The following is a 24,824-nucleotide window of genomic DNA, read 5'->3' as shown; positions in this document are numbered from 1 at the left end:
ATGGGGTTAACCATACAGTTTTAAAACCAGAGAATAGAAAATGTCTGTTTAAAGCAGCAGTGTCTCTATTTCACAAATGGGACATTGAACAAACAAATTAATTCAGGCTAGGCGGAGCAGACAGAGGTCGGGAGGTTTCATTTGATAACTCTGTTTTGCACATTCTTGATTAACATATTAGGTTGTGAAAGTCAGACATTTTGGACGAACTGTTGTTCAAAAAAAAACAATTCAGGCCCCAGCCATGGCGCGACTGGCTCTCTCCCACTCACTTCCTGTCTCTCTCAACTGTCCTATCATTAAAGGCATAAAAGCCCAAAAAATATACTTACAAAAAAAAATTCTGCCTGGAAAATTGTATTTGTACGGAGCCGGCAAAGGGCCATGGTGGAAATTATTTTTGTAAAAGTAGAAATCTATTATTGGAGCTCGATTTGCGTTATCTCTGAATGTTTTTACATTCCCCGCAATAGTTTTGCGTTCCCTTGCAATACTTTTGATTTTGCAATGTAATGCAAAACTATTGTGTGGGAATAATCCCCACCTTGATAAGCATGTTCACACCATGATCCTTCACAAGCTCTGCAGCATTTGTGACTTAAATTATCTTAATTGAAAAAAAATTGTAATTCACTTACAGAAGATGTTAAGTTCTACAGTATGACTTGATTTCATGTGGTGTCTGTTTTGGGAGAGAGACTCAGTCTCCAAGGTATATGTGCACATCTCCACTCTGATGTTTCTACATACAGTAACAATCAAGAGTTTGGACACAGGGGGGGCGCTGTGGCGCAGCAGGCTACTGCGCTCGTACCATATATGGGTCCGAGGGCCCACGGGGACCCAGGTTTGGATTCAGCCTGCGGCCATGTCCCGATCCCACTGCATTTCTCTCTCCCACATGTTTCCTGTCTACCTCTTCACTGTCCTATAGTAATAAAGGCAAATAGGCCAAAAAATATACTTAAAAAAAAAAAAAAAAAAAATTGGACACACTTCATTAGTGGGTATGGATCTCGGGATATGTCATTGCCAGATTTCCTGTATATTGAGAGAACATACTGTTTTGTTGTGAAACGATTCCCAGTGTTTAACGTTATCTGGTTGAGAGAATGTCAAGAGTGTGTGATCAATTCTGTCAACAAATCAAATGTCTGTTGCTTATAAGAGCCTTAAATATAAAACATGTTTGACAAGTGAAGCGGCGGTCATATAGGAGGGGGTTTCTTTCTTTTTTTTTCTTTAGTAATTTTGCGTCAACAATTCCTGGGACTCAGAAAGACTGGGCTGCACAAAACTTGGCATGTAGCCCCACAAGGATGACACAGAACCATTGTTTTTCTTTTTGATCAGTTGCCCACCTGCCATAACAGGCCCCCGAAAGGAGGGCAGGGTTTTCTGGGAATATCTCGAGAACCCTAGGGCCTAGGATGACCACATTATTTTGGTCTGCTGGGGCCGTGTCAACGCATCTCATATCCACTCATTTGAGGTATAGCACCACCTATTACGTAAACATGAAAAGCCAAAAACGAGGCATTGTGACCGCAGGTGTCCTTGGCTGACAGGTTCAAAGCTGAACAGAATTTGAAGTGTAGGATCATTATGATGCCCTCTGAATGCATGCCAAGTTTCATGGAATTGTATTGGGGGCCATTTAAGCTACACACATGCACACACTCACAGGCATGCACACACAGGCATGCACACAAACCCCTAAACACACACACCCACATAAACACACCCACACACGCACACACACATAAAATCATTCACTCATTCAGGCAAGCAGGTACAGGCACACACACAGATATGTTGTGATGTTGTCAGGATGTAAGAGCTCTGATTAGTACCCTGACATTTATTCACCACGAGATGTACCCACTGTTTCTGGGGGGGGGGGGGGGGGGGTATTATTATTATTATTATTATTATTATTTTAGGAGTTCCATTTTCTTCAGCTGTGTTTTATCTGTTGAATGTGCACCTTGATGAATTCTTTCAATGTTTCTGAATGTTTTATTGAGCACCAACCATACAAAGTGTACAGTACTCACATGTTTTCAGCCCCCCTCCCCCCAATACACCATCCCTATTGCCTACATAGAATCCCACACCCTGATGCCCCCTGCTACCTTGATGAATTCCACTAAGTCTACCCAATGCTCTGTGAAAATATTGATAGGGGTCTATTCAGTGTTAAGTAGGCTATATTTGACCCAGTGCCTTCTTTTATTGTCTAGAATAAGACACCAACATGATGGGATATTTTTCTATTGCTCCAACCAGTTCAATACTATTTTTGGTAATAGGATGAACATCACATAAAGCAAATCTAACAGTGACACCATCTTTATATTTCCTCTAAAATCAGCTAGCCTATTGAGTAGAGGTCAATAGGTCAATTATAGATCAACATCTGCAATAGTACTGTTTTAGTGTATCTTCATTTTTCTTCAAGCTTTAGAAAATATTTGCAAGCGGAGAATAAAATCAGCATTGCACAGAGAAACACAAACACATCGACTGAGTGGTAGGAGTACCAGGGCATCTTATGGGACCCACTGTAGGTACTTATATTTGCACTATTAAATGACTTCCGTCCATGATACAGTATATTACAATACATCATTGAATATCTGACAAACAACATTTTTACAGTTGCACCAGTTTATTCACCTCTCAACATGAAGTCAAATTGGATCAAATCTTATGTTAAGGCTTCATTCATGTTTTACTCTCTTAATTTTTAAAACTTTAACGCATGTATATCTGATTACAACACAGGAAATCACGACAACAGAGATAACCACAGCCAGTAAGAATACCACCACATCCACAGAGTGGTAGGAGTACCAGGGCATATTGTAGGACTCTGTGCGCAGGTGAGCAGCACCTTTGTGTCTCATAACAAACTCAATCCAGAACATGGCCCGGTCCAGGGGCTGCATTGGCTGGTCCCTGTGCAGCCTGGAGAGCCTCTGCATGTTCTCCCTGTAGGACGGCTCATGGAGCACCTCCTGCAAAGCCTGGAGGAACGTGTCTTTATTTATGGTGGCAATGGTTAGCATCTTCGCTCCTCCTCTCTTCTGAAGTCGTAACAAATTGTCATACTGGTCAAAAAACAGAGGAATCCCAAGTACTGGGACGCCATGATACAAGGCCTCTTGAACTCCATTTGTTCCACCATGGGCTACAAAGGCTCTGATTTTAGGGTGACCTAGTAGGTCTTTTTGGGGCATCCACTTAACTAGGAGGGTGTTGTTGCCCAGGGTAGATGGCCTCTGTCCAACATGCCTCCAAATTACTTTCTGAGGTAAATCTGCAAAAGCTGCTGCTATATCCTCTGCCAAGTCACTTGGAATATCACTTACTAAAGTACCCAAAGACATGATGACAACTCCATGTTCTCCAGAGCTCTGAACAAAGTCCTCCAGGTCCTGAGGAAGCGGCTTTGCTGGTTTGCACTGGAACCCACCCATGTAAACAGCATTAGGCATAGTGGGACGTGGGAACTCAAACACAAAATCAACTCTCATCAGCCAAATATCAGCTGCTAGCACAAGCTCATGAAAGTCTACCCTAGGTTCAAAATACTTATCACAGACTTCTTGGTATTGCGCTCGAATTGGGAACTTAAACTCATACTGTACAAGGAGGTGAAAAAGCATATTTTTTACCCTTTGTAAGAGGGTCATTTTGTCGGACAGGCCTGATCCTGTAATTGGTATGTATGATACTGGTGAAGGTGCAAGGTGCAAGTGTCCTTCAGTGATGGTAACCCACCGCACGTTGTAGACTAAGGGCAGCTTAAGGTAGTGAGCCAGCAGAATGCCTTCACCAAATGAGGGGTCAGTGAGAACCAGGTCAAACTGACTCTCATTCAAACGCTGCATTAGGGCTCTGTCCTCAAACATCAAAGATGCCATTTGACAGGCTATATCATGGAGATCGTACATGGCTGAGAACATGAGAAGCTGAAGAGGAATAAAATTGATAATGGAACTCCTTCCCCTCTCAACCTCCATCAGTTGCAAAATAAGTGGTTTGACGAATTCCTCATCAAACCCCGTCTCGACAGGAACAGTGACTGAGTCGTAGTAGGTTGAGTCTTCTTTGATGTACCAGCTCTTGGTTGTCCGTACTACAGTGATGGAATGTCCACGGTCGTGTAGAGCCCTGATCAGAATGTCCATGTTCACCCAGTGGCTTCCCTCCACTGGTGCCACCAGAATCTTCCCTCCATGGCAACCAGAAACAAACAGGAAGAGGAGTGGCAGAAGAAGAGGATGTGACAGAGAGCCTCTCACCATAATGTCTGCCATTAAGCTGAATTTAAATAAAAAAGTAAAGTCATCATTTTAAAAAAAAAATCAGTATAAAGAATTGTTACGACCCCCTGTGCCCCTTCAGGCCTGGAGTGGCCAGTGCATGGGAAATGCTGGCCTAGCTGGCCTAATTAGCCAATCATGCACACCTGGTGAAGGTGTGGGTATTTAAGGGCTTGTTCCCTCTCTCTTGATTTGGGCACTTTTCGGTTAGGCACATTCTGTTACAGGCACCTTTGGGTTATCTCTCTCCCACTGGCACCTTCTCTTTCTATCTTTGAACATCATACTGACTTTGGCATACACGCACCCACATGAACACTTGCATACATACCTTTAGTTTCCCCTAGACATCTTTTGGTAACGGTTATGCTTTTGGTTCATTTTAATAAATGCTTTACTGGTTAAAGTTGATCTCTGTTGTCCCGACTCCCTCTTTATGTTGCAGCTTAGAGCCGGGTCGTAACATAAATTGGGCGCTCGTCCGGGAGATACTGAACATTTTGGGAGTCTGGACTGTGGAGACTTTAGGTGAGAGATTTGCTGGTTGTTTAGTCCTTGATTGTGTAGCCTAGCTACTTTATATTGATATTGATCAGAATCCGGTTAGTAAGAGTGCTCCAGCTAGGTTGCTTGCAGCCTCTCCTGCGGAGTACTGTTTGTTATTTTGATTTGTTAATGTTCATTGTTTTGAGAGGTAATCCTGGTCGGGAATCTCGAATTCCTGTTGGGGGCACGCTATTCGCGCTGTTTTACTGTGACGAAGTTTATGCGTTAACCAGTCGCCCCGAGGCCGGCAGGCCCTGGAAGACTAGCCAGGTGAGGTTAGCTTATTGATGGTAGGTACCGGAGCTCTGTTAATGTTAATGTGTTGAAGTGGATCATGTCAATTGACACCAGCAGATTTCTCACCAGAAGTTAGAGTTTAATTTGGGGTGTGCGTATATTAGTGTATGTCAGTGGAATAAGTATAGTTTGCTGATTGTTTGTTGTGTGGTAGTTTGCTGTTACCCAGGTGAAATCCTTATATTAAACATCACTGTAGATGAGCTCAGGTAGCTATTGCAGAGATGGTTTAATGATTTTAGCCTGGAGAGTAGTGAACACTTGTGTTGTCTTTGTTTGAGAGTGAGGGCCTTTTGTTCAGTTACTTGTGTGGAGGTTTGGTGAAGCCTCATGTAGCCTAAGCCAGGGTTGGCTAGGATTTGAGGAATGACTTGGTAACTTGCTTGGTGCAAGTAGTCATTCATGTGTTTAAGTAACTTGGCCCTTCACTGTTTACAACAGTAGTGACGTTGCATGCCTGTTAAGCAACCTTTGAATAGCGTTTTGTGGCTTTGTCAAAGCACTTTATGAGGGAATGTGGTATTCCGCTCATGTTTTGTTATTATTGGTTCGCTTGTATGTAGTCTCTCGTACTGTTTGTTGTTTACTGTCTGTGTGGAGACCATTGTGTGTTTTGATGTACTTCTGTGTTGGTCTTGTCAGTAAACTTGCTTTGATTAATTGATCAAATATTCACTATTGGGTGAGATTAAGGTTGGTGCTGTGGGAGGAGTTAAGTGCCTGTCCTGTGCAGTGTTAACGATGCACCTGCTCAGCATGAGCATCGAAGCCTGATTGGGTTAATATGGCCCTGATCATGTGCTCAGAACTTGTTACTGAGACTTTAGAGGCCTAGGCTCAGGTTGATGCAATGTTGTTTATCCTGGTCATGCAGACTTTTAAATCATATCTTTCAGCTGCAGAGTGTTTCGGGAGTTTAAAGCTCCATATGGAGTTGTTGGTGCAGGTTTGGTCTGCATTTTGCCTTGCAGCATCTAATTGGCTCATGGGTTGCTGATTAGTGGGTGCCGCCCACTGAACACTTGTCAGATTGGTAGCCTTCAAGTAAATTGGTGTTTTGATGGTCCCGGTTGCAGTGTAGTCTGCTGGTCCATGGATTGCTGCCTTTGATGCAGGTTGTGTAACGTGCTTCTCGGTGATCTCAGTCGTCCCGTGTGGGATGTTTTAAGTCATGCGAGATGTGATGTAGGTTTTATTCACATTATATTGAATTGTTTTGTAAATCTGTCCTACTTGACCTTTCTATCCCATGTCCTACGACCCAGGATATGGAGATGTCAGTGTTAGGACCACAGGAGGTCTTAGGATTTATTTTTGTTTTCAGATTTCCTGGAGGAAATCTTCTTTAGGGAGGGAAGTGTTACGACCCCCTGTGCCCCTTCAGGCCTGGAGTGGCCAGTGCATGGGAAATGCTGGCCTAGCTGGCCTAATTAGCCAATCATGCACACCTGGTGAAGGTGTGGGTATTTAAGGGCTTGTTCTCTCTCTCTTGATTTGGGCACTTTTCGGTTAGGCACATTCTGTTACAGGCACCTTTGGGTTATCTCTCTCCCACTGGCACCTTCTCTTTCTATCTTTGAACATCATACTGACTTTGGCATACACGCACCCACATGAACACTTGCATACATACCTTTAGTTTCCCCTAGACATCTTTTGGTAACGGTTATGCTTTTGGTTCATTTTAATAAATGCTTTACTGGTTAAAGTTGATCTCTGTTGTCCCGACTCCCTCTTTATGTTGCGGCTTAGAGCCGGGTCGTAACAAGAATAAAGGAAAAGAAATACATAGGCTGAATCCCAAAGTGAGCCCTGAGGACTAAGAACTAAAGACTCACAGACTTTGATCAGACTTTGATTTGATCTTAACTGCTAAGTAAGTGAGTGTTTGAGGCCACATGGGCTCAGATAGGTATTTGTGATTGGGACAGCACTTCACGACAGGTACCTTGGTGATGTTTAAAGGAACACTTCACCGTTTTTTCATATTAAACAATGCAGACTCACAGAAAGGGCACAGTAAGTGTGTACTCAAACCCTCATACCCATTGACATTTGACATTAGGACAGCCCTACGACAGCCCTTACGAATTTCGCGAGAACACACACCAAAGTCAGTGAGTCTGTGAGTCCAGACTTTGGGATTGAGCTACAATTACTATGATCTAATCCTTATTTTTTGTAATATTGTGTATAACATTTGCAAACATCTACATTAAAAAGAACTATCATTAAGGAATATTTGATGCTGCAGTTTTATGTTTGATATTTGTTTTCTACTTGTAGGGACAGAATTATAAGGGCTTACCTCGGCATACAGTATGTTCTCTCGCAGAGAGTGTGCAACTCTTGAGAGCTGGATTCATCTACTCTACAGACACAGTGTACTGTCCAAAGTACCATGACATGTCCTGTATGGGTTAACCATACAGTTTTAAAACCAGAGAATAGAAAACGTCTGTTTAAAGCCGCAGTGTCTCTATTTCATAAATGGGACATTGAACAAACAAATTAATTCAGGCTAGGCGGAGCAGACAGAGGTCGGGAGGTTTCATTTGATAACTCTGTTTTGCACATTCTTGATTAACATATTAGGTTGTGAAAGTCAGACATTTTGGACGAACTGTTGTTCAAAAAAAAATATTTCAGGCCCCAGCCATGGCGCGACTGGCTGGGGCACCTGCACCAAACGCTGGCGACCCGGGTTCGATTCCCGCCCCGTGGTCCTTTCCGGTTCCCACCCCAACGCTCTCTCCCACTCACTTCCTGTCTCTCTCAACTGTCCTATCATTAAAGGCATAAAAGCCCAAAAAATATACTTACAAAAAAAAATTCTGCCTGGAAAATTGTATTTGTACGGAGCCGGCAAAGGGCCATGGTGGAAATTATTTTTGTAAAAGTAGAAATCTATTATTGGAGCTCGATTTGCGTTCTCTCTGAATGTTTTTACATTCCCCGCAATAGTTTTGCGTTCCCTTGCAATACTTTTGATTTTGCAATGTAATGCAAAACTATTGTGTGGGAATAATCCCCACCTTGATAAGCATGTTCACACCATGATCCTTCACAAGCTCTGCAGCATTTGTGACTTAAATTATCTTAATTGAAAAATAATTGTAATTCACTTACAGAAGATGTTAATTTCTACAGTATGACTTGATTTCATGTGTAGTCTGTTTTGGGAGAGAGATTCAGTCTCCAAGGTATATGTGCACATCTCCTCTCTGATGTTTCTACATACAGTAACAATCAAGAGTTTGGACACAGGGGGGGGGGGGCGCTGTGGCGCAGCAGGCTACTGCGCTCGTACCATATATGGGTTCGAGTGCCCACGGGGACCCAGGTTTGGATTCAGCCTGCGGCCATGTCCCGATCCCAATGCATTTCTCTCTCCCACATGTTTCCTGTCTACCTCTTCACTGTCCTATAGTAATAAAGGCAAATAGGCCAAACAATATACTTAAAAAAAAAAATTGGACACACTTCATTAGGGGGTATGGAGCCCGGGAGATGTCATTGCCAGATTTCCTGTATATTGAGAGAACATGCTGTTTTGTTGTGAAACGATTCCCAGTGTTTAACGTCAGCTGATTGAGAGAATTTCAAGAGGGTGAAATTCTGTCAACAAATCAAATGTCTGTTGCTTGTAAGAGCCTTAAAACATGTTTGACAAGTGAAGCGGCGGTCATATAGGAGGGGGTTTCTATCTTTTTTTTTTCTTTAGTAATTTTGCGTCAACGATTCCTTGGACTCAGAAAGACTGGGCTGCACAAAACTTGGCATGTAGCCCCACAAGGATGACACAGAACCATTGTTTTTCTTTTTGATCCGTTGCCCACCTGCCATAACAGGCCCCCGAAAGGAGGGCAGGGTTTTCTGGGAATATCTCCAGAACCCTAGGGCCTAGGATGACCAAATTAGTTTGGTCTGCAGGGGCCGTGTCAACTCATCCCATATCCACTCATTTGAGGTATGGCACCACCTGTTACGTAAACATGAAAAGCCAAAAACGAGGCATTGTGACCGCAGGTGTCCTTGGCTGACAGGTTCAAAGCTGCACAGAATTTGAAGTGTAGAGTCATTATGATGCCATCTGAATGCATGCCAAGTTTCATGGAATTGTATTCATGGGGGCCATTTAAGCTACACACATGCACACACTCACAGGCATACACACAAAGCCCTAAACACACACACACACACACGCACACACACATAAAATCATTCACTCATTCAGGCAAGCAGGTACAGGCACACACACAGATATGTTGTCAGAATATAGGACCTCTGATTAGTACCCTGACACTTATTCACCACGAGATGTACCCACTGTTTCTGGGGTTTTTTTATTATTATTATTATTATTTTTTTAAGGAGTTCCATTTTCTTCAGCTGGGTTTTATCTGTTAAATGTGCACCTTGATGAATTCTTTCAAATATGTTTTATTGAGCACCAACCATACAAAGTGTACAGTACTCACATGTTTTCAGCCCCCCTCCCCCCAATACACCATCCCTATTGCCTACATAGAATCCCACACCCTGATGCCCCCTGCTACCTTGATGAATTCCACTAAGTCTACCCAATGCTCTGTGAAAATATTGATAGGGGCCTTTTCAGTGTTAAGTAGGCTATAGTTGACCCAGTGCCTTCCTTTATTGTCTAGAATAAGACATAACATGATGGGATATTTTTCTATTGCTCCAACCAGTTCAACGCTATTTTTGGTAATAGGATGAACATCACACAAAGCAAATCTAACAGTGACACCATCTTTAAATTTCCTCTACAATCAGCTAGCCTATTGAGTAGAGGTCAATAGGTCAATTATAGATCAACATCTGCAATAGTACTGTTTTAGTGTATCTTCATTTTTCTTCAAGCTTTAGAAAAGATTTGCAAGCAGAGAATAAAATCAGCATTGCACAGAGAAACACAACCACATCGACTGAGTGGTAGGAGTACCAGGGCATCTTATGGGACCCACTGTAGGTACTTATATTTGCACTATTAAATGACTTCCGTCCATGATACAGTATATTACAATACATCATTGAATATCTGACAAACAACATTTTTACAGTTGCACCAGTTTATTCACCTCTCAACATGAAGTCAGATTGGATCAAATCTTATGTTAAGGCTTCATTCATGTTTTACTTTCTTAATTTTTAAAACTTTAACGCATGTATATCTGATTACAACACAGGAAATCACGACAACAGAGATAACCACAGCCAGTAAGAGTACCACCACATCCACAGAGTGGTAGGAGTACCAGGGCATCTTGTAGGACTCTGTGCGCAGGTGAGCAGCACCTTTGTGTCTCATAACAAACTCAATCCAGAACATGGCCCGGTCCAGGGGCTGCATTGGCTGGTCCCTGTGCAGCCTGGAGAGCCTCTGCATGTTCTCCCTGTAGGACGGCTCATGGAGCACCTCCTGCAAAGCCTGGAGGAACGTGTCTTTATTTATGGTGGCAATGGTTAGCATCTTCGCTCCTCCTCTCTCCTGAAGTCGTAACAGATTGTCATACTGGTCAAAAAACAGAGGAATCCCAAGTACTGGGACGCCATGATACAAGGCCTCTTGAACTCCATTTGTTCCACCATGGGCTACAAAGGCTCTGATTTTAGGGTGACCTAGTAGGTCTTTTTGGGGCATCCACTTAACTAGGAGGGTGTTGTTGCCCAGGGTGGATGGCCTTTGTCCAACATGCCTCCAAATTACTTTCTGAGGTAAATCTGCAAAAGCTGCTGCTACTGTATATCCTCTGCCAAGTCACTTGGAATCTCGCTTACAAAAGTCCCCAAGGACATGATTACAACTCCATGTTCTCCAGAGCTCTGGACAAAGTCCTCCAGGTCCTGAGGAAGCGGCTTTGCTGGTTTACACTGGAACCCACCCATGTAAACAGCATTAGGCATAGTGGGGCGTGGGAACTCAAACACAAAATCAACTCTCATCAGCCAAATATCAGCTGCTAGCACAAGCTCATGAAAGTCTACCCTAGGTTCAAAATACTTATCACAGACTGTCTGGTATTGTGCTTGAATCGGTAACCTAAACTGAAACAGCACAAGAAGGTGATAAAGCATATTTTTTACCCTTTGTAAGAGGGTCATTTTGTCGGACAGGCCTGATCCTGTAATTGGTATGTATGATACTGGTGAAGGTGCAAGGTGCAAGTGTCCTTCAGTACCAGTAACCCACCGCACATTGTAGACTAAGGGCAGCTTAAGGTAGTGAGCCAGCAGAATGCCTTCACCAAATGAGGGGTCAGTGAGAACCAGGTCAAACTGACTCTCATTCAAACGCTGCATTAGGGCTCTGTCCTCAAACATCAAAGATGCCATTTGACAGGCTATATCATGGAGATCGTACATGGCTGAGAACATGAGAAGCTGAAGAGGAATGAAATTTATCATGGAACTCTTTCCCCTTTCAATGTCCATTAGCTGAAGAATAATTGGTTTGACAAACTCCTCATCAAACGCCTTCTCGACAGGAACAGTGACTGAGTTGTAGTAGGTTGAGTCTTCTTTGATGTACCAGCTCTTGGTTGTCCGTACTACAGTGATGGAATGTCCACGGTCATGTAGAGCCCTGATCAGAATGTCCATGTTCACCCAGTGGCTTCCCTCCACTGGTGCCACCAGTATCTTCCCTCCATGGCAACCAGAAACAAAAAGGAAGAGGAGTGGCAGAAGAAGAGGATGTGACAGAGAGCCTCTCACCATAACGTCTGCCATGATGCTGAATTTAAATAAATAAAAATTTGTCTCATTTTTTTTTTTTCAATTCCACACAAAGAATATAGGGGAAAAAAGAACATTGTTCTCTCCAATAATCATTATGATTGATACTAGTATATATCTTGCTCAGTTTTTTTGTTTTGATTATTATCATAATTTAAAGTAAATATTTGTATATTTGCATATTTGCATACATTCTAAAATGAAAGGAAACTTGCCATTTGGTCATGATTGATTCTAGATTAAAGTATATTAGTGCAGTTCATTTTAAAGTGAATGTGAATGTGGAAGAATGTGGAAGAGCTAAACCAGACTTACCTTGGCAGAAGTTTCCCTACTGAAAGTTCTCTATCTGAGGGGTAGATTTATTTAACTCTGCAGCAAGAGTATAACACTTCTTCTGTTGGTCAAAAGAGCTCAAAGTACTGTGACATGTTAAGATGGGATTAACCAGAGAACAAAATACTTCGGCAACGTCACTTTAAAGCAACAGTCACAGTTTTTTCTTGTTTTGATTGTTTTTTTGTGGCAAGAAGTTATTTGTGATTTTAGACGTCATCAATTAAATAGATCTGAAGTCACTTGCACATCTACTGTAACAGAAAAGGTGATATCTACTGTGCATGTCATATCTTCAAACCTTCATGCGTGCAGCAATAATTATTTGACCCAGTTTCCAGGTGTATGTGAATATGTTTTTACATATCCTCCTGAGATCCGGAAGAAAAAAAGTTTTAATTTTGAGATTTATTTTAGATGATTTAAGTATTTTGGTCTAAAGAAACATGTTGCAGCAAAAAAAAAAATCCAAAAATGTTCTTACTTGCTTTTTTATCAGATGTCCTCTGCAGTGGACATCGGGACTGTCCTAACCCTATGGGAATTATGAATGTGTAGTAATAGTATTGCATTAAAGTCAATGGAGTGTAAGGTAGTATGTGAGATATTCCTCCTCAAGTGTTTTTAACATAGCTTTCAGAGATAGCCACTATAATGAAGTGTTGCCATAATGGCTGAATAAGCATTCAGACGGCCATAATAATGAGCCTGGCTCATCGATGTTGCAGCCAGTCTGCATACATGGCACACTGTAGAGCTAGGTCAAAGATCGTATAGTTACTAAGATGAATCATAAAGGGGGTTTTCAATGGAATGAAATGGCACCACTTCCGCCTCCTAAAGGGGCGTGATCAGTGACGAGATAATCGGTTTAGAACGGTGTAGAAGCAGCAGAAGCAGGTGCCCGTTGATAGCAGGTTTATTTCTCCCATAGAAATACATTGACACCGGACCTCCCGTTTGCCTCCTAAATGGGAGTGGCAGTTGCGTCACAATGAAACCAGAATTTACCCTCATATGAATCGTCTCGCTTTATAAACCGTCTCTGGCTAGGTTTTAGGGAGGGGTTACTAAACTCTCCCTTTATTAACTTGTGTTGAAGAAGTGCAATGCTGTGAGGACATCAGAGAGTATACACCATATAACTCTCATAATTTGACCTCTGACCCCTGGGCCACAGACCCAAGAGATGAATGAAACGTTCGTGTTCAGGGCATCCTAGGATGGCAGAGGTACACTGAAGGGATGCTTGATGGATAAATTGTAAATGTGAAAGCACTTTTAGGAGTGGCAAATAATAATTTACAGGTAAATAGAGTAATCAGTTACCCAAAATACACCTTTTTACAAATTGGGTAATGCACATTGAGGCAAATTCACCTACGATGTACTTATTTCTTAATAAACCTCAGAGCTCTAGCTTACACACTGCTTTTGGTGCTGCATTGTACCTTAAGGGATCCCCTTTTATCCTGTATCTCCTTTTATTTATTAGAAATAAGTAGAAAAGCCCTTGTTGTCTTGCAAACATTTTGAGCTTTGTTACTCATCATGCTCATGTAGACAGTATAATATATTTCCTATGGAATTACTTTAGCAATATGTTCCCCTGTCCTTCCTGTTCGTTCGTGCTCGTCAGTCGGCTTATCGCGACTTGATTCCAAGATGGCGCCCAGCGCAGAGATTCTATGAAGGCACTGCTTGTAAACAGTCTTTTTTTAATAAACTTCCTGTGCATTTCCAAAGTTCTCAGTATCTCGTTTTAAATGTCAGGACCCTCAGAAGTCTACCAATGCAGTGTGGAGTTACTTGGAACCTTTTTAATGGTTTAAAAATAGCGATTTAGCTGCATAGGCTACGTGATGCCCAATCTAATAGATTCAAGCCTACTGCAAGCTAGGCTGAAAACGGAGGAGTTTGGAATGCTGGGGGTGAGCGAAGGTGCGTCTTACAACACGTGTGAGTACACCTTAACATGTTTCGGTACAGTTAAGCTCAATTTCACACTGGAATTCTCCTTTAACCCAACCCACATAATTGTGGTAGGCTATCACCAGAAAGCCCAGGATGTTCTCTTGAGAGTACAAAAGGTTTGAAATAGTTGGCATGAATGGTATTTCATTTATTAGACCATTTTTGTCCACTACAAAGGACAAAAATGAATTGCCGGGTCTCAGGAGGATATAGAGGAGGTACAGTAAGTTATCAAGTATTTTACTCTTTGTTACTGTTCTGACATTCTTTCACCACTAGGGGTACCCATTTTGCCCTGTTGTTGTTTCTTTGGGTTTTCTATGTGACTGACAGCACTCCAGTGTATCCCAGTATCTGGTGTAGGTGTATGTAGGTGTAAGTGAAAGAGCAATAGCTATGAGCTAGTTATGAGTTAGCTAGAGTTTATGCAACAGTTCTATTGGAGGTCTATACCCCGTTGTACTGTGAAACAGTCTGTCGCTATTCTTTTCTTCTCTTTTTTTGATTTTATTGTGATTTTCCCCCCCATTAAAAGTAGGCTAAACCTATCAATCTCTTAAACCCTCTCTTCTCTCTGATATTTTAGTCTGCTTGTTGACTACACACTTAACTTTTGGGTGCCTGTGATGAGATGCTTTATTATTATAGAGTGCTTGCAACGGTTTCTAATAAAAAAAAATATGACCATGACTGATGATGACTATGACTACAGCTGTTTCAAATGGAAAATAGTATGGCTGCACAGCACAGCACTGCACCACACACACACACACACACACACACACACACACACACACACAATATTGGATACTATCAAATAAAGCATGACGGGCTGAGCGCAGCACAGGGATCTCATCTTGTGAGAAGGCAAACTGAATAATTTAATAGCTTTATTATAATTTCACTTAGGACACCGTAAGGGAGTCTTTGGGAAGACTGACAAAAATGTTGCTTTTATCAGCGTGTTATACTGTATGTGTTCCACATATCTAACAACAACAGACATCTCTATGAATAAAGCTGTATTTGCAGGACGATACAGAATGTAATCATGTGACATTCACTATTGTTTATGTTTGTGTTCTTGTTGTTTTATAACAGTGATACATTCATTATTCGTTGGGTGGAACATGAGTGAACTCCGGGAGCAATTCCTAGAGTTTTGACAAAATACCTGCTCCATATAGCATTACATTTGAAGTGTACAACAACAAGGCAAAATCCTGTAAAGGCAAGTAAGGAGAGCATAGTTTCCATAGTTTCCAGTCAGCGCACTGTCAAGCAATGGGTGGACATCCCACAAGTACCTTGTGTGAAAACCAAATCCTCACTGACACAATTGCACCCAGACTCACCCCAACACACTAGTCAAAATAATCTTAAAAAGCTAAATATCATAAATGTCTTCTCTAAACTCTCCTGTCTACATTAAAAGTACAGACGTTCATCCTGGTGAAAGGCTATTGGTATTTAAGCCAATCAAATACACTCCACAGTCCCATGTTCCTAAAACACCATTATTCATTGACTGAAATATAATGTATGGTTCGGTCCAAATGTGTTCAATTGAGCCAAGACTAGGCAGCGACACTGTTTTTTAGAACACACACACACACACACAGCAGACAGATAGACAAAAATAGTTTAGAGAATTTCTCTGAATTCAAAAGGCTACGCTGTTAATTCCATCCAAATCCATCATATTATCCAAACAGGTCAGATACACTACAGTCATGACACTTCTTGATCACAAGGAAAAATTCTCCAGGCATATCAATCCAGTGACCTTTTCTGCCATTTTGGTAAATGGGTGCTGGTCCACTTTGACATAGCATGTTTTTTGATGCGACCTTTCTTAAACCACCTCATTTATAGAGCTGTCTGTCTCTTTCTGTTGACATACGTTGATTCGGGTGCCCATGATAACAAAAAAATAGTGCGCTGGTACATAACACACCGCCAGCCTGTAGTGAACACAGCCTGAATGAACGCAGCTTAGTTACAGTGAGACACATTATGAGCTTTCTGTCACTGAGAACTCTGAGATCCAGTTGAAGAAGAGCATCATCAGGGTATACGGTGCTTGTGCTTTGGATGCGTTGGTTCACCAGCATGTTATTGGCGTACTCCACAGTGTGTTACAATCTCAGTATGATCCCAGGCATGCGTCTCAACTGCTGATGTCATTGTAGCTTGGGACGATGATGTTAGCCCACTTGTAAATGACGGGGATGAAGAGAAGGGCCGAACCCAGAACCGAGACCAGCAGGAAGGCCCACAGAAACACTCGGTCCAGAACCTGGGCAACAAACTTCCAGTCCTGGACCACCTGAGAAAGGAAATAAGACAACCATGAACACCCAAAGGTGAGGTATTTTTTACTGTTCTGTGAAAACACTGACTCATGAACAGTGGTTTTAAAGATCACACAGAGTGTGATAAATTATCTCCTGAAACTGCCATAATTGCATTTAAAGATAATATATAGTATTTCACATAGGATTTACCAATACATAGACTTTCACAGACAAAGATATTTGCTCACAATGGTCCGATGCCTCACCTCTCTCACTTCATTCTCCTTCACCACGTGTTGAGTGATGTAGCGAATAGAGTCCAGGGCAGCCTGCAGGTTGTTCCTGGAGGAGAGCAGTGGGGTGGTGTCTTCCTGTGCCAGCCCCTTGGTGAAGCCCCCCAGGCCCATCCGGGCTGCTCGCTGCTGCCCACTAGTGGTGGTGGCGTAGCGGTCCACGTGGCTGCGCATGCAGAGGAGCTTGGGCAGGCGGTGCAGGAAGATGCGGCGCACCCAGGGCGCCATGCCGTGGTGCGTGGACGAGGAGCGGTGGTGGATGTTGATGGCGAAGACGGTGATGACGATGGAGAGCGTGACGAAGATCATGGTGAACACCAGGTACTCGCCGATGAGCGGGATGACCTTGGAGGAGGACGGGATGATCTCCTCGATCACGAGCAGGAAGACGGTGAGGGACACGAGCACCGAGGTGCACAGGGAGATCTTCTCACCGCTGTTGGACGGCAGGTAGAACACCAGCACGGTGAGGAAGGACAGGCCAATGCACGGGATGATGAGGAAGAGCGTGTAGAAGAGCGGCAGCCGGCGGATGAGGAAGGAGTAGGTGATGAAGGGGTAGTAGCTGTTCTCGTCCAGCCGCAGCCCTCGGCTGCCCGTTGCCTTGACGATCTCCCACTCGCCGTTGTCAAAATAGTCCCGTTTGTCCACATGGACGTCTGCCAGGACGATGTCCACCTAGCGGTTAAAGATACAATCAGTAATCATGCAGAGCAAAACAGGAAGTGTCTCAAAACCAGCAATCAATCTTCTCTGGATCTAGTGGTTGAAGCTTTGGCAAATGTTATCATGGTGGCTACTGTGATGAATTGAAAAGTTTTTTGTCACATTTATGTTTTACTGGTAGACACCACATGATTTCAGTTACTTTTATTCCATTGTAAAGACTAATAGTAAAATCAGATAAAGCTGAGGGGTTTCAACCTGAGAGCCATCGTATGTCCAGGAGCCAAACTTCATGGTGCAGTTCTGAAGGTCAAACGGGAAGAAAGTGACGTCTATGGTGCAGGTGGACTTGTAATTGGCAGGGGGGGTCCAGGAGATGGTACCGTCGTATCTTACCACGGTTTTGGTGACTGTGGCCTCAAACTGACCATCTGCACTGCAAGAGCAAACAGCAACTTTGCATCAGTATTATTTTTCAGGGATGCCAAATTAACTTGCTGTGTAAAGAAATACATTTGTTTCACGGCACTGGGAAATGATCAGATTTCTTTGTGTTCTTCTTGTTATACTAGTACAGCATTATTGTAGCTTCTCAACGAGAACAATGAGGAAAAATCAAACCTTAAAGGAAATCAAAGAAATAGATTTTCTTTTTTGCCAGGGAAAGTGTATTGACCTCTGTGAATTAGGTAAAGGATAATGCTAATTGATTTTTACTAGGCTTTCTAGTTGAGTTTGCTGCTTATGAAGGTGCATGTGGAATAATACACAAATTGGGTGATTTGACTTTGGCCTTTTTAAAATAAATAAATAAATAAACAATTGGCCTCTCAACTTGTTAGCCTACACCAGACCTATCGATCGATCAGCTATGTTAATATACAGTATTAGTGTATTAGCTGTGTTAATGTAATACTGAGTAATGTGTTACTGTCCTAGCCTGGAAAACCAGCGCCAACTGCTGGACGGCAAAATGTTTTGCCTGCATTTGGGTCTGGCCTCGGACCACTGTACATTTTGAAAACACTGCCCTGAATCTGGCAGATGGCAACTAAACCAATCACAACGCAGAGATGTGTTTTGAATCAACGCGGGCGGGGCAGAGGGCTCTGGGGCGGGGTTTTGAGGGAGCGTTGGCCTATAGGCACAGACACGGTTTGAAAGACAACGGGTTGTGCTCATCAACAATGTTCCGTTGTATCCATTCATCGGAGCCAGACTAAATTAGACATCCAATCCATTTAGGCTGGTTTATCAGGCTATTACTGTCCAACACTGTTCAAATGAATTCATTCTCTCTGGAAATGATTTAAGCCAACACCAATTGGAAGGAGTTGGTATCTGAAGGGCTTCACTCATCCTGAAGCTAATAGCGCCACCTACTTGTCATAAAGCACAATGTCTGGGATCCATATGGAATCGGAGGGGACTCGGATGGAGGTAATGCCCAAGTATTCGTCAGGGTTCCAGCGGAGCTTCATGTCTATCCATTCCTGCCAAAACATCAACATTTTTCATGATTCCCCCTTGCCTATGACTTTAACCTCTAGTCATTAAACTAGCAGTCACATATCACCAGGATGCCTATTATGTATTACCGACATGAATTGGGTCATCTTTAAGTGCTGCATATGAGATTTCTTTTTTCAGGCTCCTAGGTTTTTACCAACAAATTGATATTTCAGACCATTGTTATCGCTAGAGGGTTTTGCATGTCAACTCTTCAAATATTTGTAGAGCGGACCAGGTCAAACCACCAGTCCATATCCCTGACCATCCATATATTCCTGACAGACTCTCAACTTCCCTAGCACATAGGCTACATGAGCAGGTATCTGAAAAGAGAAATGATGCCTACCACATAATTACAGTAAAAAGACCCAGCAGTGCTGTCTCACTGTACATCCTCAGGCAGCTAAAGAAGTTCTTCTTTAATTTAAGAACCCTTTGACTTGATTTCACTTGACCTGATTTCTTATTAAGACAAATTTGCTTGTTTTTAGGAAATATTTGCTTAATGCACTGGCAGGCAAATTTGCTTGTTTTCAGGATGTCTTCAAATAAATCAAATTCTTAATTCTTAACTAAAGTCAAATGGTTTTTCGAGAAAACGCTAGGTATGTCTCTTTGTACTGAACTGTGCATGGCAACTAAAGAAGGTCCATGTCAAACAAAGACATCATCTTTCCTTTATCAGTAAGATCTGCTAACCTCACATGAATCAAACACCACGATACGTATGCGTGTATGTGTGTGTCTTTTAAATCTATTAATCTGTTAGCACTCCTTCGAAAGCACTTCCCTCCCCTCTCTCCCCTCCCCTCTCTCTCTCTCTTGTTGGCCCTGTGGGGGACTGTTTGTCATCGCCCTCAACAGCAAGTGACCCATCGACCTCTCTGCAGGGGACTGATGTCTGTCTGGCCAATGAGGGCACAGGCAATCTCGGCAGATGAATAAAGCTGTCAGACAGACTGCAGCGTGGGGGGTGGGTGTGCTGTGCGCGCTGCTGGTGTGAAGGTGGGGGTGGGCAGCCTGATGGGATGGATGGAAGATTAAAGCAAACGCGTCGTTAAATACCATAGTCTGCTGCAGATGATTGTTAAAAGAGCATGGAGTGGTGGATGTAAATTGGGGAGAGGGCTCTGTTAGACACAAAAGCCCATAAAATCCAACGTAACACAAATGGATACATATTGGTTGTTAACATGCCTGTAGTCGAGCCCTGCCTTTTTTAAAAGGGACACCTAATGTTTGTACCTGTTTCATCCAGACATTTGTTGTCATCAGCTGGTTCTTTTCATTCTGGAGAGGAAGGCAAATTGTCACAGGAGAGAGCTTTTAAATATATCAGTGAGCGCAGACGAATAAAGGTCATTGAGCACCTACTCCAAGAAATAACACTCAGCCCCAGCCGGAATCACTAATGTCCCTGTCAGGGATAAAAGAAATTACAGTGATACATTACTGTAATGAGCTTGGCTCTGTCAAGGGCAACAGACATAAAAAACACAATAAAACAGCTTGCAAATGCAGCTTTGTTTTGATAGGTATCATGAACGACTGTGTTGCCTCTTTATGCTTCATTACAAACGTGTATGTGCGTGTGTAGGCCGTGTAAATGCCATGTGTCACTTCCTCACCACGTCGACGAGCTGTGAGATAGCCAGGCCAAATTTAACCCTCACTGTTCCGTTGAGCTCCTCCACAGGCCTCACCCACTTCTGGTAGGTGCCGAAGAGGTCTTTGAACAGCTGGTCCTCTGTCCTGGCATAGGAGGACAACTTGGGGCTCTCTGCAGAGAGACACAGAAACTCTACCTCAATTACATCTACGCTCAATCACATTTACGGAGGCGAGAGGAAGAGACATACACAGAGAGAGAGAGAGAGAGAGAAACTTTACTTCGATTATTTATGTTCAATCACACTTAACAATTTGATGAAAGGAGGGGAGAGAGAGGGAGAGAGAGGCAGATAAAGAGAGAGAAAGAGAGAGAGAGAGGATGGATGGAAATCTCCAAACAAAGATCTAATTATTTGGCCAGCACAACAACCACGTGCTCACAGGGAAAACAATGACCAGTGACTTGTGTACCCTGTACATGACACTTTGTCAATAACGCCATTCATCTTCTGACCAACGGGCAGTAAATTGCATCTTTGATTAAAGCTACACAGTCACAGCAGAGAGCACAGCAGCAAGTCCCCACGCCCAAAATCAACTGCTAGACTTCCACATTACGAATGTTTAGATCCAGTCATGGAACACTGAGTATGTACAACTAGATCTACCTGGGATCACAAATGAATCTGTGATCTGTGACAGTAATCTGTCTCTGTAATTTGTGCTTCAGAAAATAATATTATGACAAAGGTCTATTATTTTATGTCTTTATGTTACAGTTTACTCTTTGCATGCTGGTGTTAGGTCTACAGCTACAGTATCCTTTTTTTCCCCAAACATGTGAGTGTCGGGTTCGTCACAGTAATACAAACTCAATTTGGATCATAATTTAGCAAATGTGGAACACGCTTCCCTTTCCCCATGGAGAGTGAAACATCTGTCAAATAGTATTCCCTCAGGGTCAGCCACATGATTTGAGCTCGCTGGCATCCTTTTGGGGTTGAGGGGTAAATGTGAATTATAGAAGCATGGGAGTAGTGCCTGATCAAACTCATCCAGAACATTCTGAATTGATCATCTGTCCATGTGATAATAAATGACGAACAACAATACGCAAGGAGGTTTTTTTATTATTATTATTTTTATCAGGCCTGCACACCTACATACTAAGGCTTCCTGTTTCTCTCTGCTGTACAAAAATAGCTCAGAATATGGACAACTAATAAGGACTTTATTGTATTATGCTCTCTGTGTGTGTCTGTGTGTGTGTGTGTGTGTGTGTGTGTGTGTGTGTTTGTGACTTTAATGATCCTGCTATCAGCCTACACTAATGGCTTTCAGCCGGCTGTATTTGATTGGATCTCGACACCAAGGCCTGAAACGCAGCCCCATCCCTTGATCTCATTTCATTTGCCTCTTTGGCTTCCTGGAATTGGATTAGCCAGAAGAAAGCCCAGTGTGTTATAGTCTCTGTAAGTACATTACAGCACAGGGAGAGATGCATTGCTGTCATTAATTAACACCGGTGCAGTGGGAGATGGATATGCAACGTGTTGTCGGCAGTATTAGGTCACATACTGTGTGTACAAGCAAGCGCTGGCAAGTAGTGGCAGCAGCCTGATGCCTGCCCATAGAGATTTCACAGAGGAGATGGGTGAGTACAGGCTGGGGGCGTTTTAAATCACAGATGTTGCATGAAAGATGGGAGACGTGTGGCGCTTCAAGGACAACCTGTCAGCTAGAGGTATTAAATGCACAGACAGCTCAGCCCGACTCCCCAACACAATGGCCATCGGGTGCCGGATGTCTCAGTGTCTGAGGACCAACCCGGGAAAAACAAAAAGTGATATGAATTACTTATGTGATCCAGGCTGTTGTTTTGTTGTTTTTGTGTGTGTGTGTGGGGGGGGTATGTGTGTGTGTGTGTGTGTGTGAGTGTGTGAGTGAGAGAGAGAGAGAGAGAGAGAGAGAGAGAGAGAGAGAGAGAGAGAGAGAGAGAGAGAGAGAGAGAGTATGCACCGCCTTTGATTTGGGTAAGAACTCATATTGCAGTGGTCAGTCACTGGAAGACCAAATATGAGAGCAAAAAATTCTTTATTGATTGCAGTTCTTAACATGTTAAATCAGAACTGTCATAAATCGACCCTAATATGCATATGGGCTCATTTCTCATGCACTCGGATCCGCTATAAATCTCAAGGTTGGCTGACTGGGCCCTGGTGAAGGTCCAGCACTGGTCTCTACTCCAGCTCTGCCCCATTAGGAGGGTGGGTCAATAGGGTACATTTCTGGACCTCCTGGATCAATGTGCAACTGATTAGCAAATATATCATCTCTCCACACACCTCCCAAACCCCCGTTTTTCTCATTTTCATTAAAAAGGGAATTCTACCGACAGCAAGAGCGATGTGGAAGAGCCCTTTCTTTTAGCTCCAGAATACCCAGGCGTGCTAGAATAACCTCTGCGTCCTCATTGCAGTATAAGAGCAAAGCACACAAAAACACTGAGGGCGTCATCACTCTCTCAGTGCTGCAGTAGAGGTCTCTCAGCATGGGGTTTGACTGCTGAACATTCAGGAAGGAGTGACCTTCCATTCCTCCTGCGTTGTTCGCCTGGTGAGATTCATTCAAACCTTTGGCGCAGATTCATGCTGGCATCAGACTGTCTTCTGCATCCTTCATGTGATCAGTAGCAGGATGTTCCTTGATTTAATTCTCTGAAATATACTATCTAGAATGCACTGTGCAGCTATTTCTCCCTTAGAGTACAGTATATCAATATGCTGCTCTCCCCACCTTTGTAATCAGGCTAATATATAATATTTTGTGTGGAAAAAAGTATACTCTAAGTATAATATTTAAATCCCACTGATACGATCTGGGCATAGTCTGTGTGATAATCGAGTTAATGACAATGACTAATAGCTTAGGCAGGAAAATACATTACTGACCAGTAGTATAATACTGTTAGCCACAAAATCTAATTTGTTACTGGGGATCTGTCGTCTAGGGCAAAACATTTCCATAAAATTCAGTGATGGACCGCAGCAACACAGCTGTCAGCTGACAGAATAATATTTCAGGATCTTTCAAAGATATCCAGTATGTGCAGATCACCACTAAGTAAAATCAATCACCGACTGACACCCCTTTCAACACTGTATGAAACTACTTATGCTGTTTGTCTGTACGTGTGGCTCTAAGCCAGCAGGAAAATAACAAACATCCTATTAGGCCCTAAACGGACTGTCTTATGAGTGCTACTGTACCACAGTCTCTGCTCTGCTTCCTGCCATGCAGGTCAGATCAGAAAGCGGTCATGTGGAACAGACTCAGGATTGTATTGTGTTCCTTCTCCCTGCTCTCCTGTGAGGCCGACCTCAGCGCTGCATGTCCAGAGGAATGAGTAATGCTGCTGTCTGGACTGGACAAGCTGCTGTACCCTCTCAGCCCAGGAAATCCAGCTACACTCGTAGAAACACAGTGCAATTTCAAATTGTCAATAGATCACTTTCCTTGTCTCCCTTTGCAAGATACAGCATATGCTTAAGGGGCACATTTTAACACCTCATATAAGCGTTGTTTGTGAAATAGTTTTGTTGTTGTTGTTGTTATGATGGTGTTGTGTTTATCACTTCTGAATAATTGCCAGCAGTTACAGTAGACTCATGGCAGTGGTCAGTTCTGAGTTCTGGAAGTCTACCTCTTGATCCAGCACTCTTAAGAGTTCTTGTGAGAAAGCGTTTTCATTCTGTGAGTATAATTATTACATGGGTCATGAGGCTGGTCATTTGAGAGGAGTTTAGTGTAAGGTCTTAAGAGTGAGCACGGAAGAAAGACAGAGAGACCAAGAGAGAGAGAGAGAAAGAGAGAGAGACCGAGGTGTTCCTGCAGCAGATTAGCCTTAGGGCTCGACTCTCACTGTAAAACTGCCAAATCTCTTTGTAGGTCTGTGTAGTGCTTAGGTTATATGTCTGTATATCCTGCCATTTTTTTTCTTTCTTGCAAATTCCAAGGTAGACTTTGAAGAGTGTAAAACACATAGTCATTACAACCATTTTTTTGTCTCATCTTACATCTTTAAATAACATTTTGTCTGCAAAATCAAAACACTTTATCTGATCAGCAATATGACTGTTCAGTGGGTGAAATATCCTTATTCTCCCCAAATTCTCCACACTTTGCTTATCAGTTGGGAATGT

General features: G+C 42.8%; 2 protein-coding genes and 1 pseudogene across 2 annotated transcripts in view; all 3 read right to left on the bottom strand.

The window, feature by feature from the left end:
* Positions 1-2,723: 2,723 nt before the first annotated feature.
* LOC134095536 (UDP-glucuronosyltransferase 2B31-like) lies at positions 2,724-7,520 on the bottom strand. The gene is made up of 2 exons (XM_062549140.1): positions 7,483-7,520; positions 2,724-4,329 (listed from the first exon to the last, which is right to left on the bottom strand). Exons 1-2 carry the CDS (start codon positions 7,488-7,490, stop codon positions 2,724-2,726), a joined length of 1,614 nt encoding a protein of 537 aa, XP_062405124.1. The 5' UTR covers positions 7,491-7,520.
* Positions 7,521-10,320: 2,800 nt separating this feature from the next.
* LOC134095585 (UDP-glucuronosyltransferase 2B31-like) lies at positions 10,321-11,813 on the bottom strand (annotated as a pseudogene).
* Positions 11,814-15,123: 3,310 nt separating this feature from the next.
* Positions 15,124-24,824, bottom strand: part of chrna5 (cholinergic receptor, nicotinic, alpha 5) — an 11,698-nt gene continuing 1,997 nt past the window's right edge. The window contains exons 3-8 of the mRNA XM_062548935.1: positions 20,640-20,791; positions 20,257-20,301; positions 18,883-18,992; positions 17,758-17,935; positions 16,807-17,511; positions 15,124-16,572 (exon numbers count right to left, since the gene is read on the bottom strand). Coding sequence (XP_062404919.1) covers positions 16,414-16,572; positions 16,807-17,511; positions 17,758-17,935; positions 18,883-18,992; positions 20,257-20,301; positions 20,640-20,791 — 1,349 coding nt within the window. The 3' untranslated portion in view covers positions 15,124-16,413. The remainder of the gene's footprint in view (positions 16,573-16,806; positions 17,512-17,757; positions 17,936-18,882; positions 18,993-20,256; positions 20,302-20,639; positions 20,792-24,824) is intronic.

Source organism: Sardina pilchardus, chromosome 11 (assembly GCF_963854185.1).
Source record: "Sardina pilchardus chromosome 11, fSarPil1.1, whole genome shotgun sequence".
In the NCBI taxonomy this organism is placed as follows: domain Eukaryota; kingdom Metazoa; phylum Chordata; class Actinopteri; order Clupeiformes; family Clupeidae; genus Sardina; species Sardina pilchardus.
The sequence above is the reverse complement of the archived record's forward strand: the minus strand, read 5'-3'. Positions and strand labels throughout refer to the sequence as shown.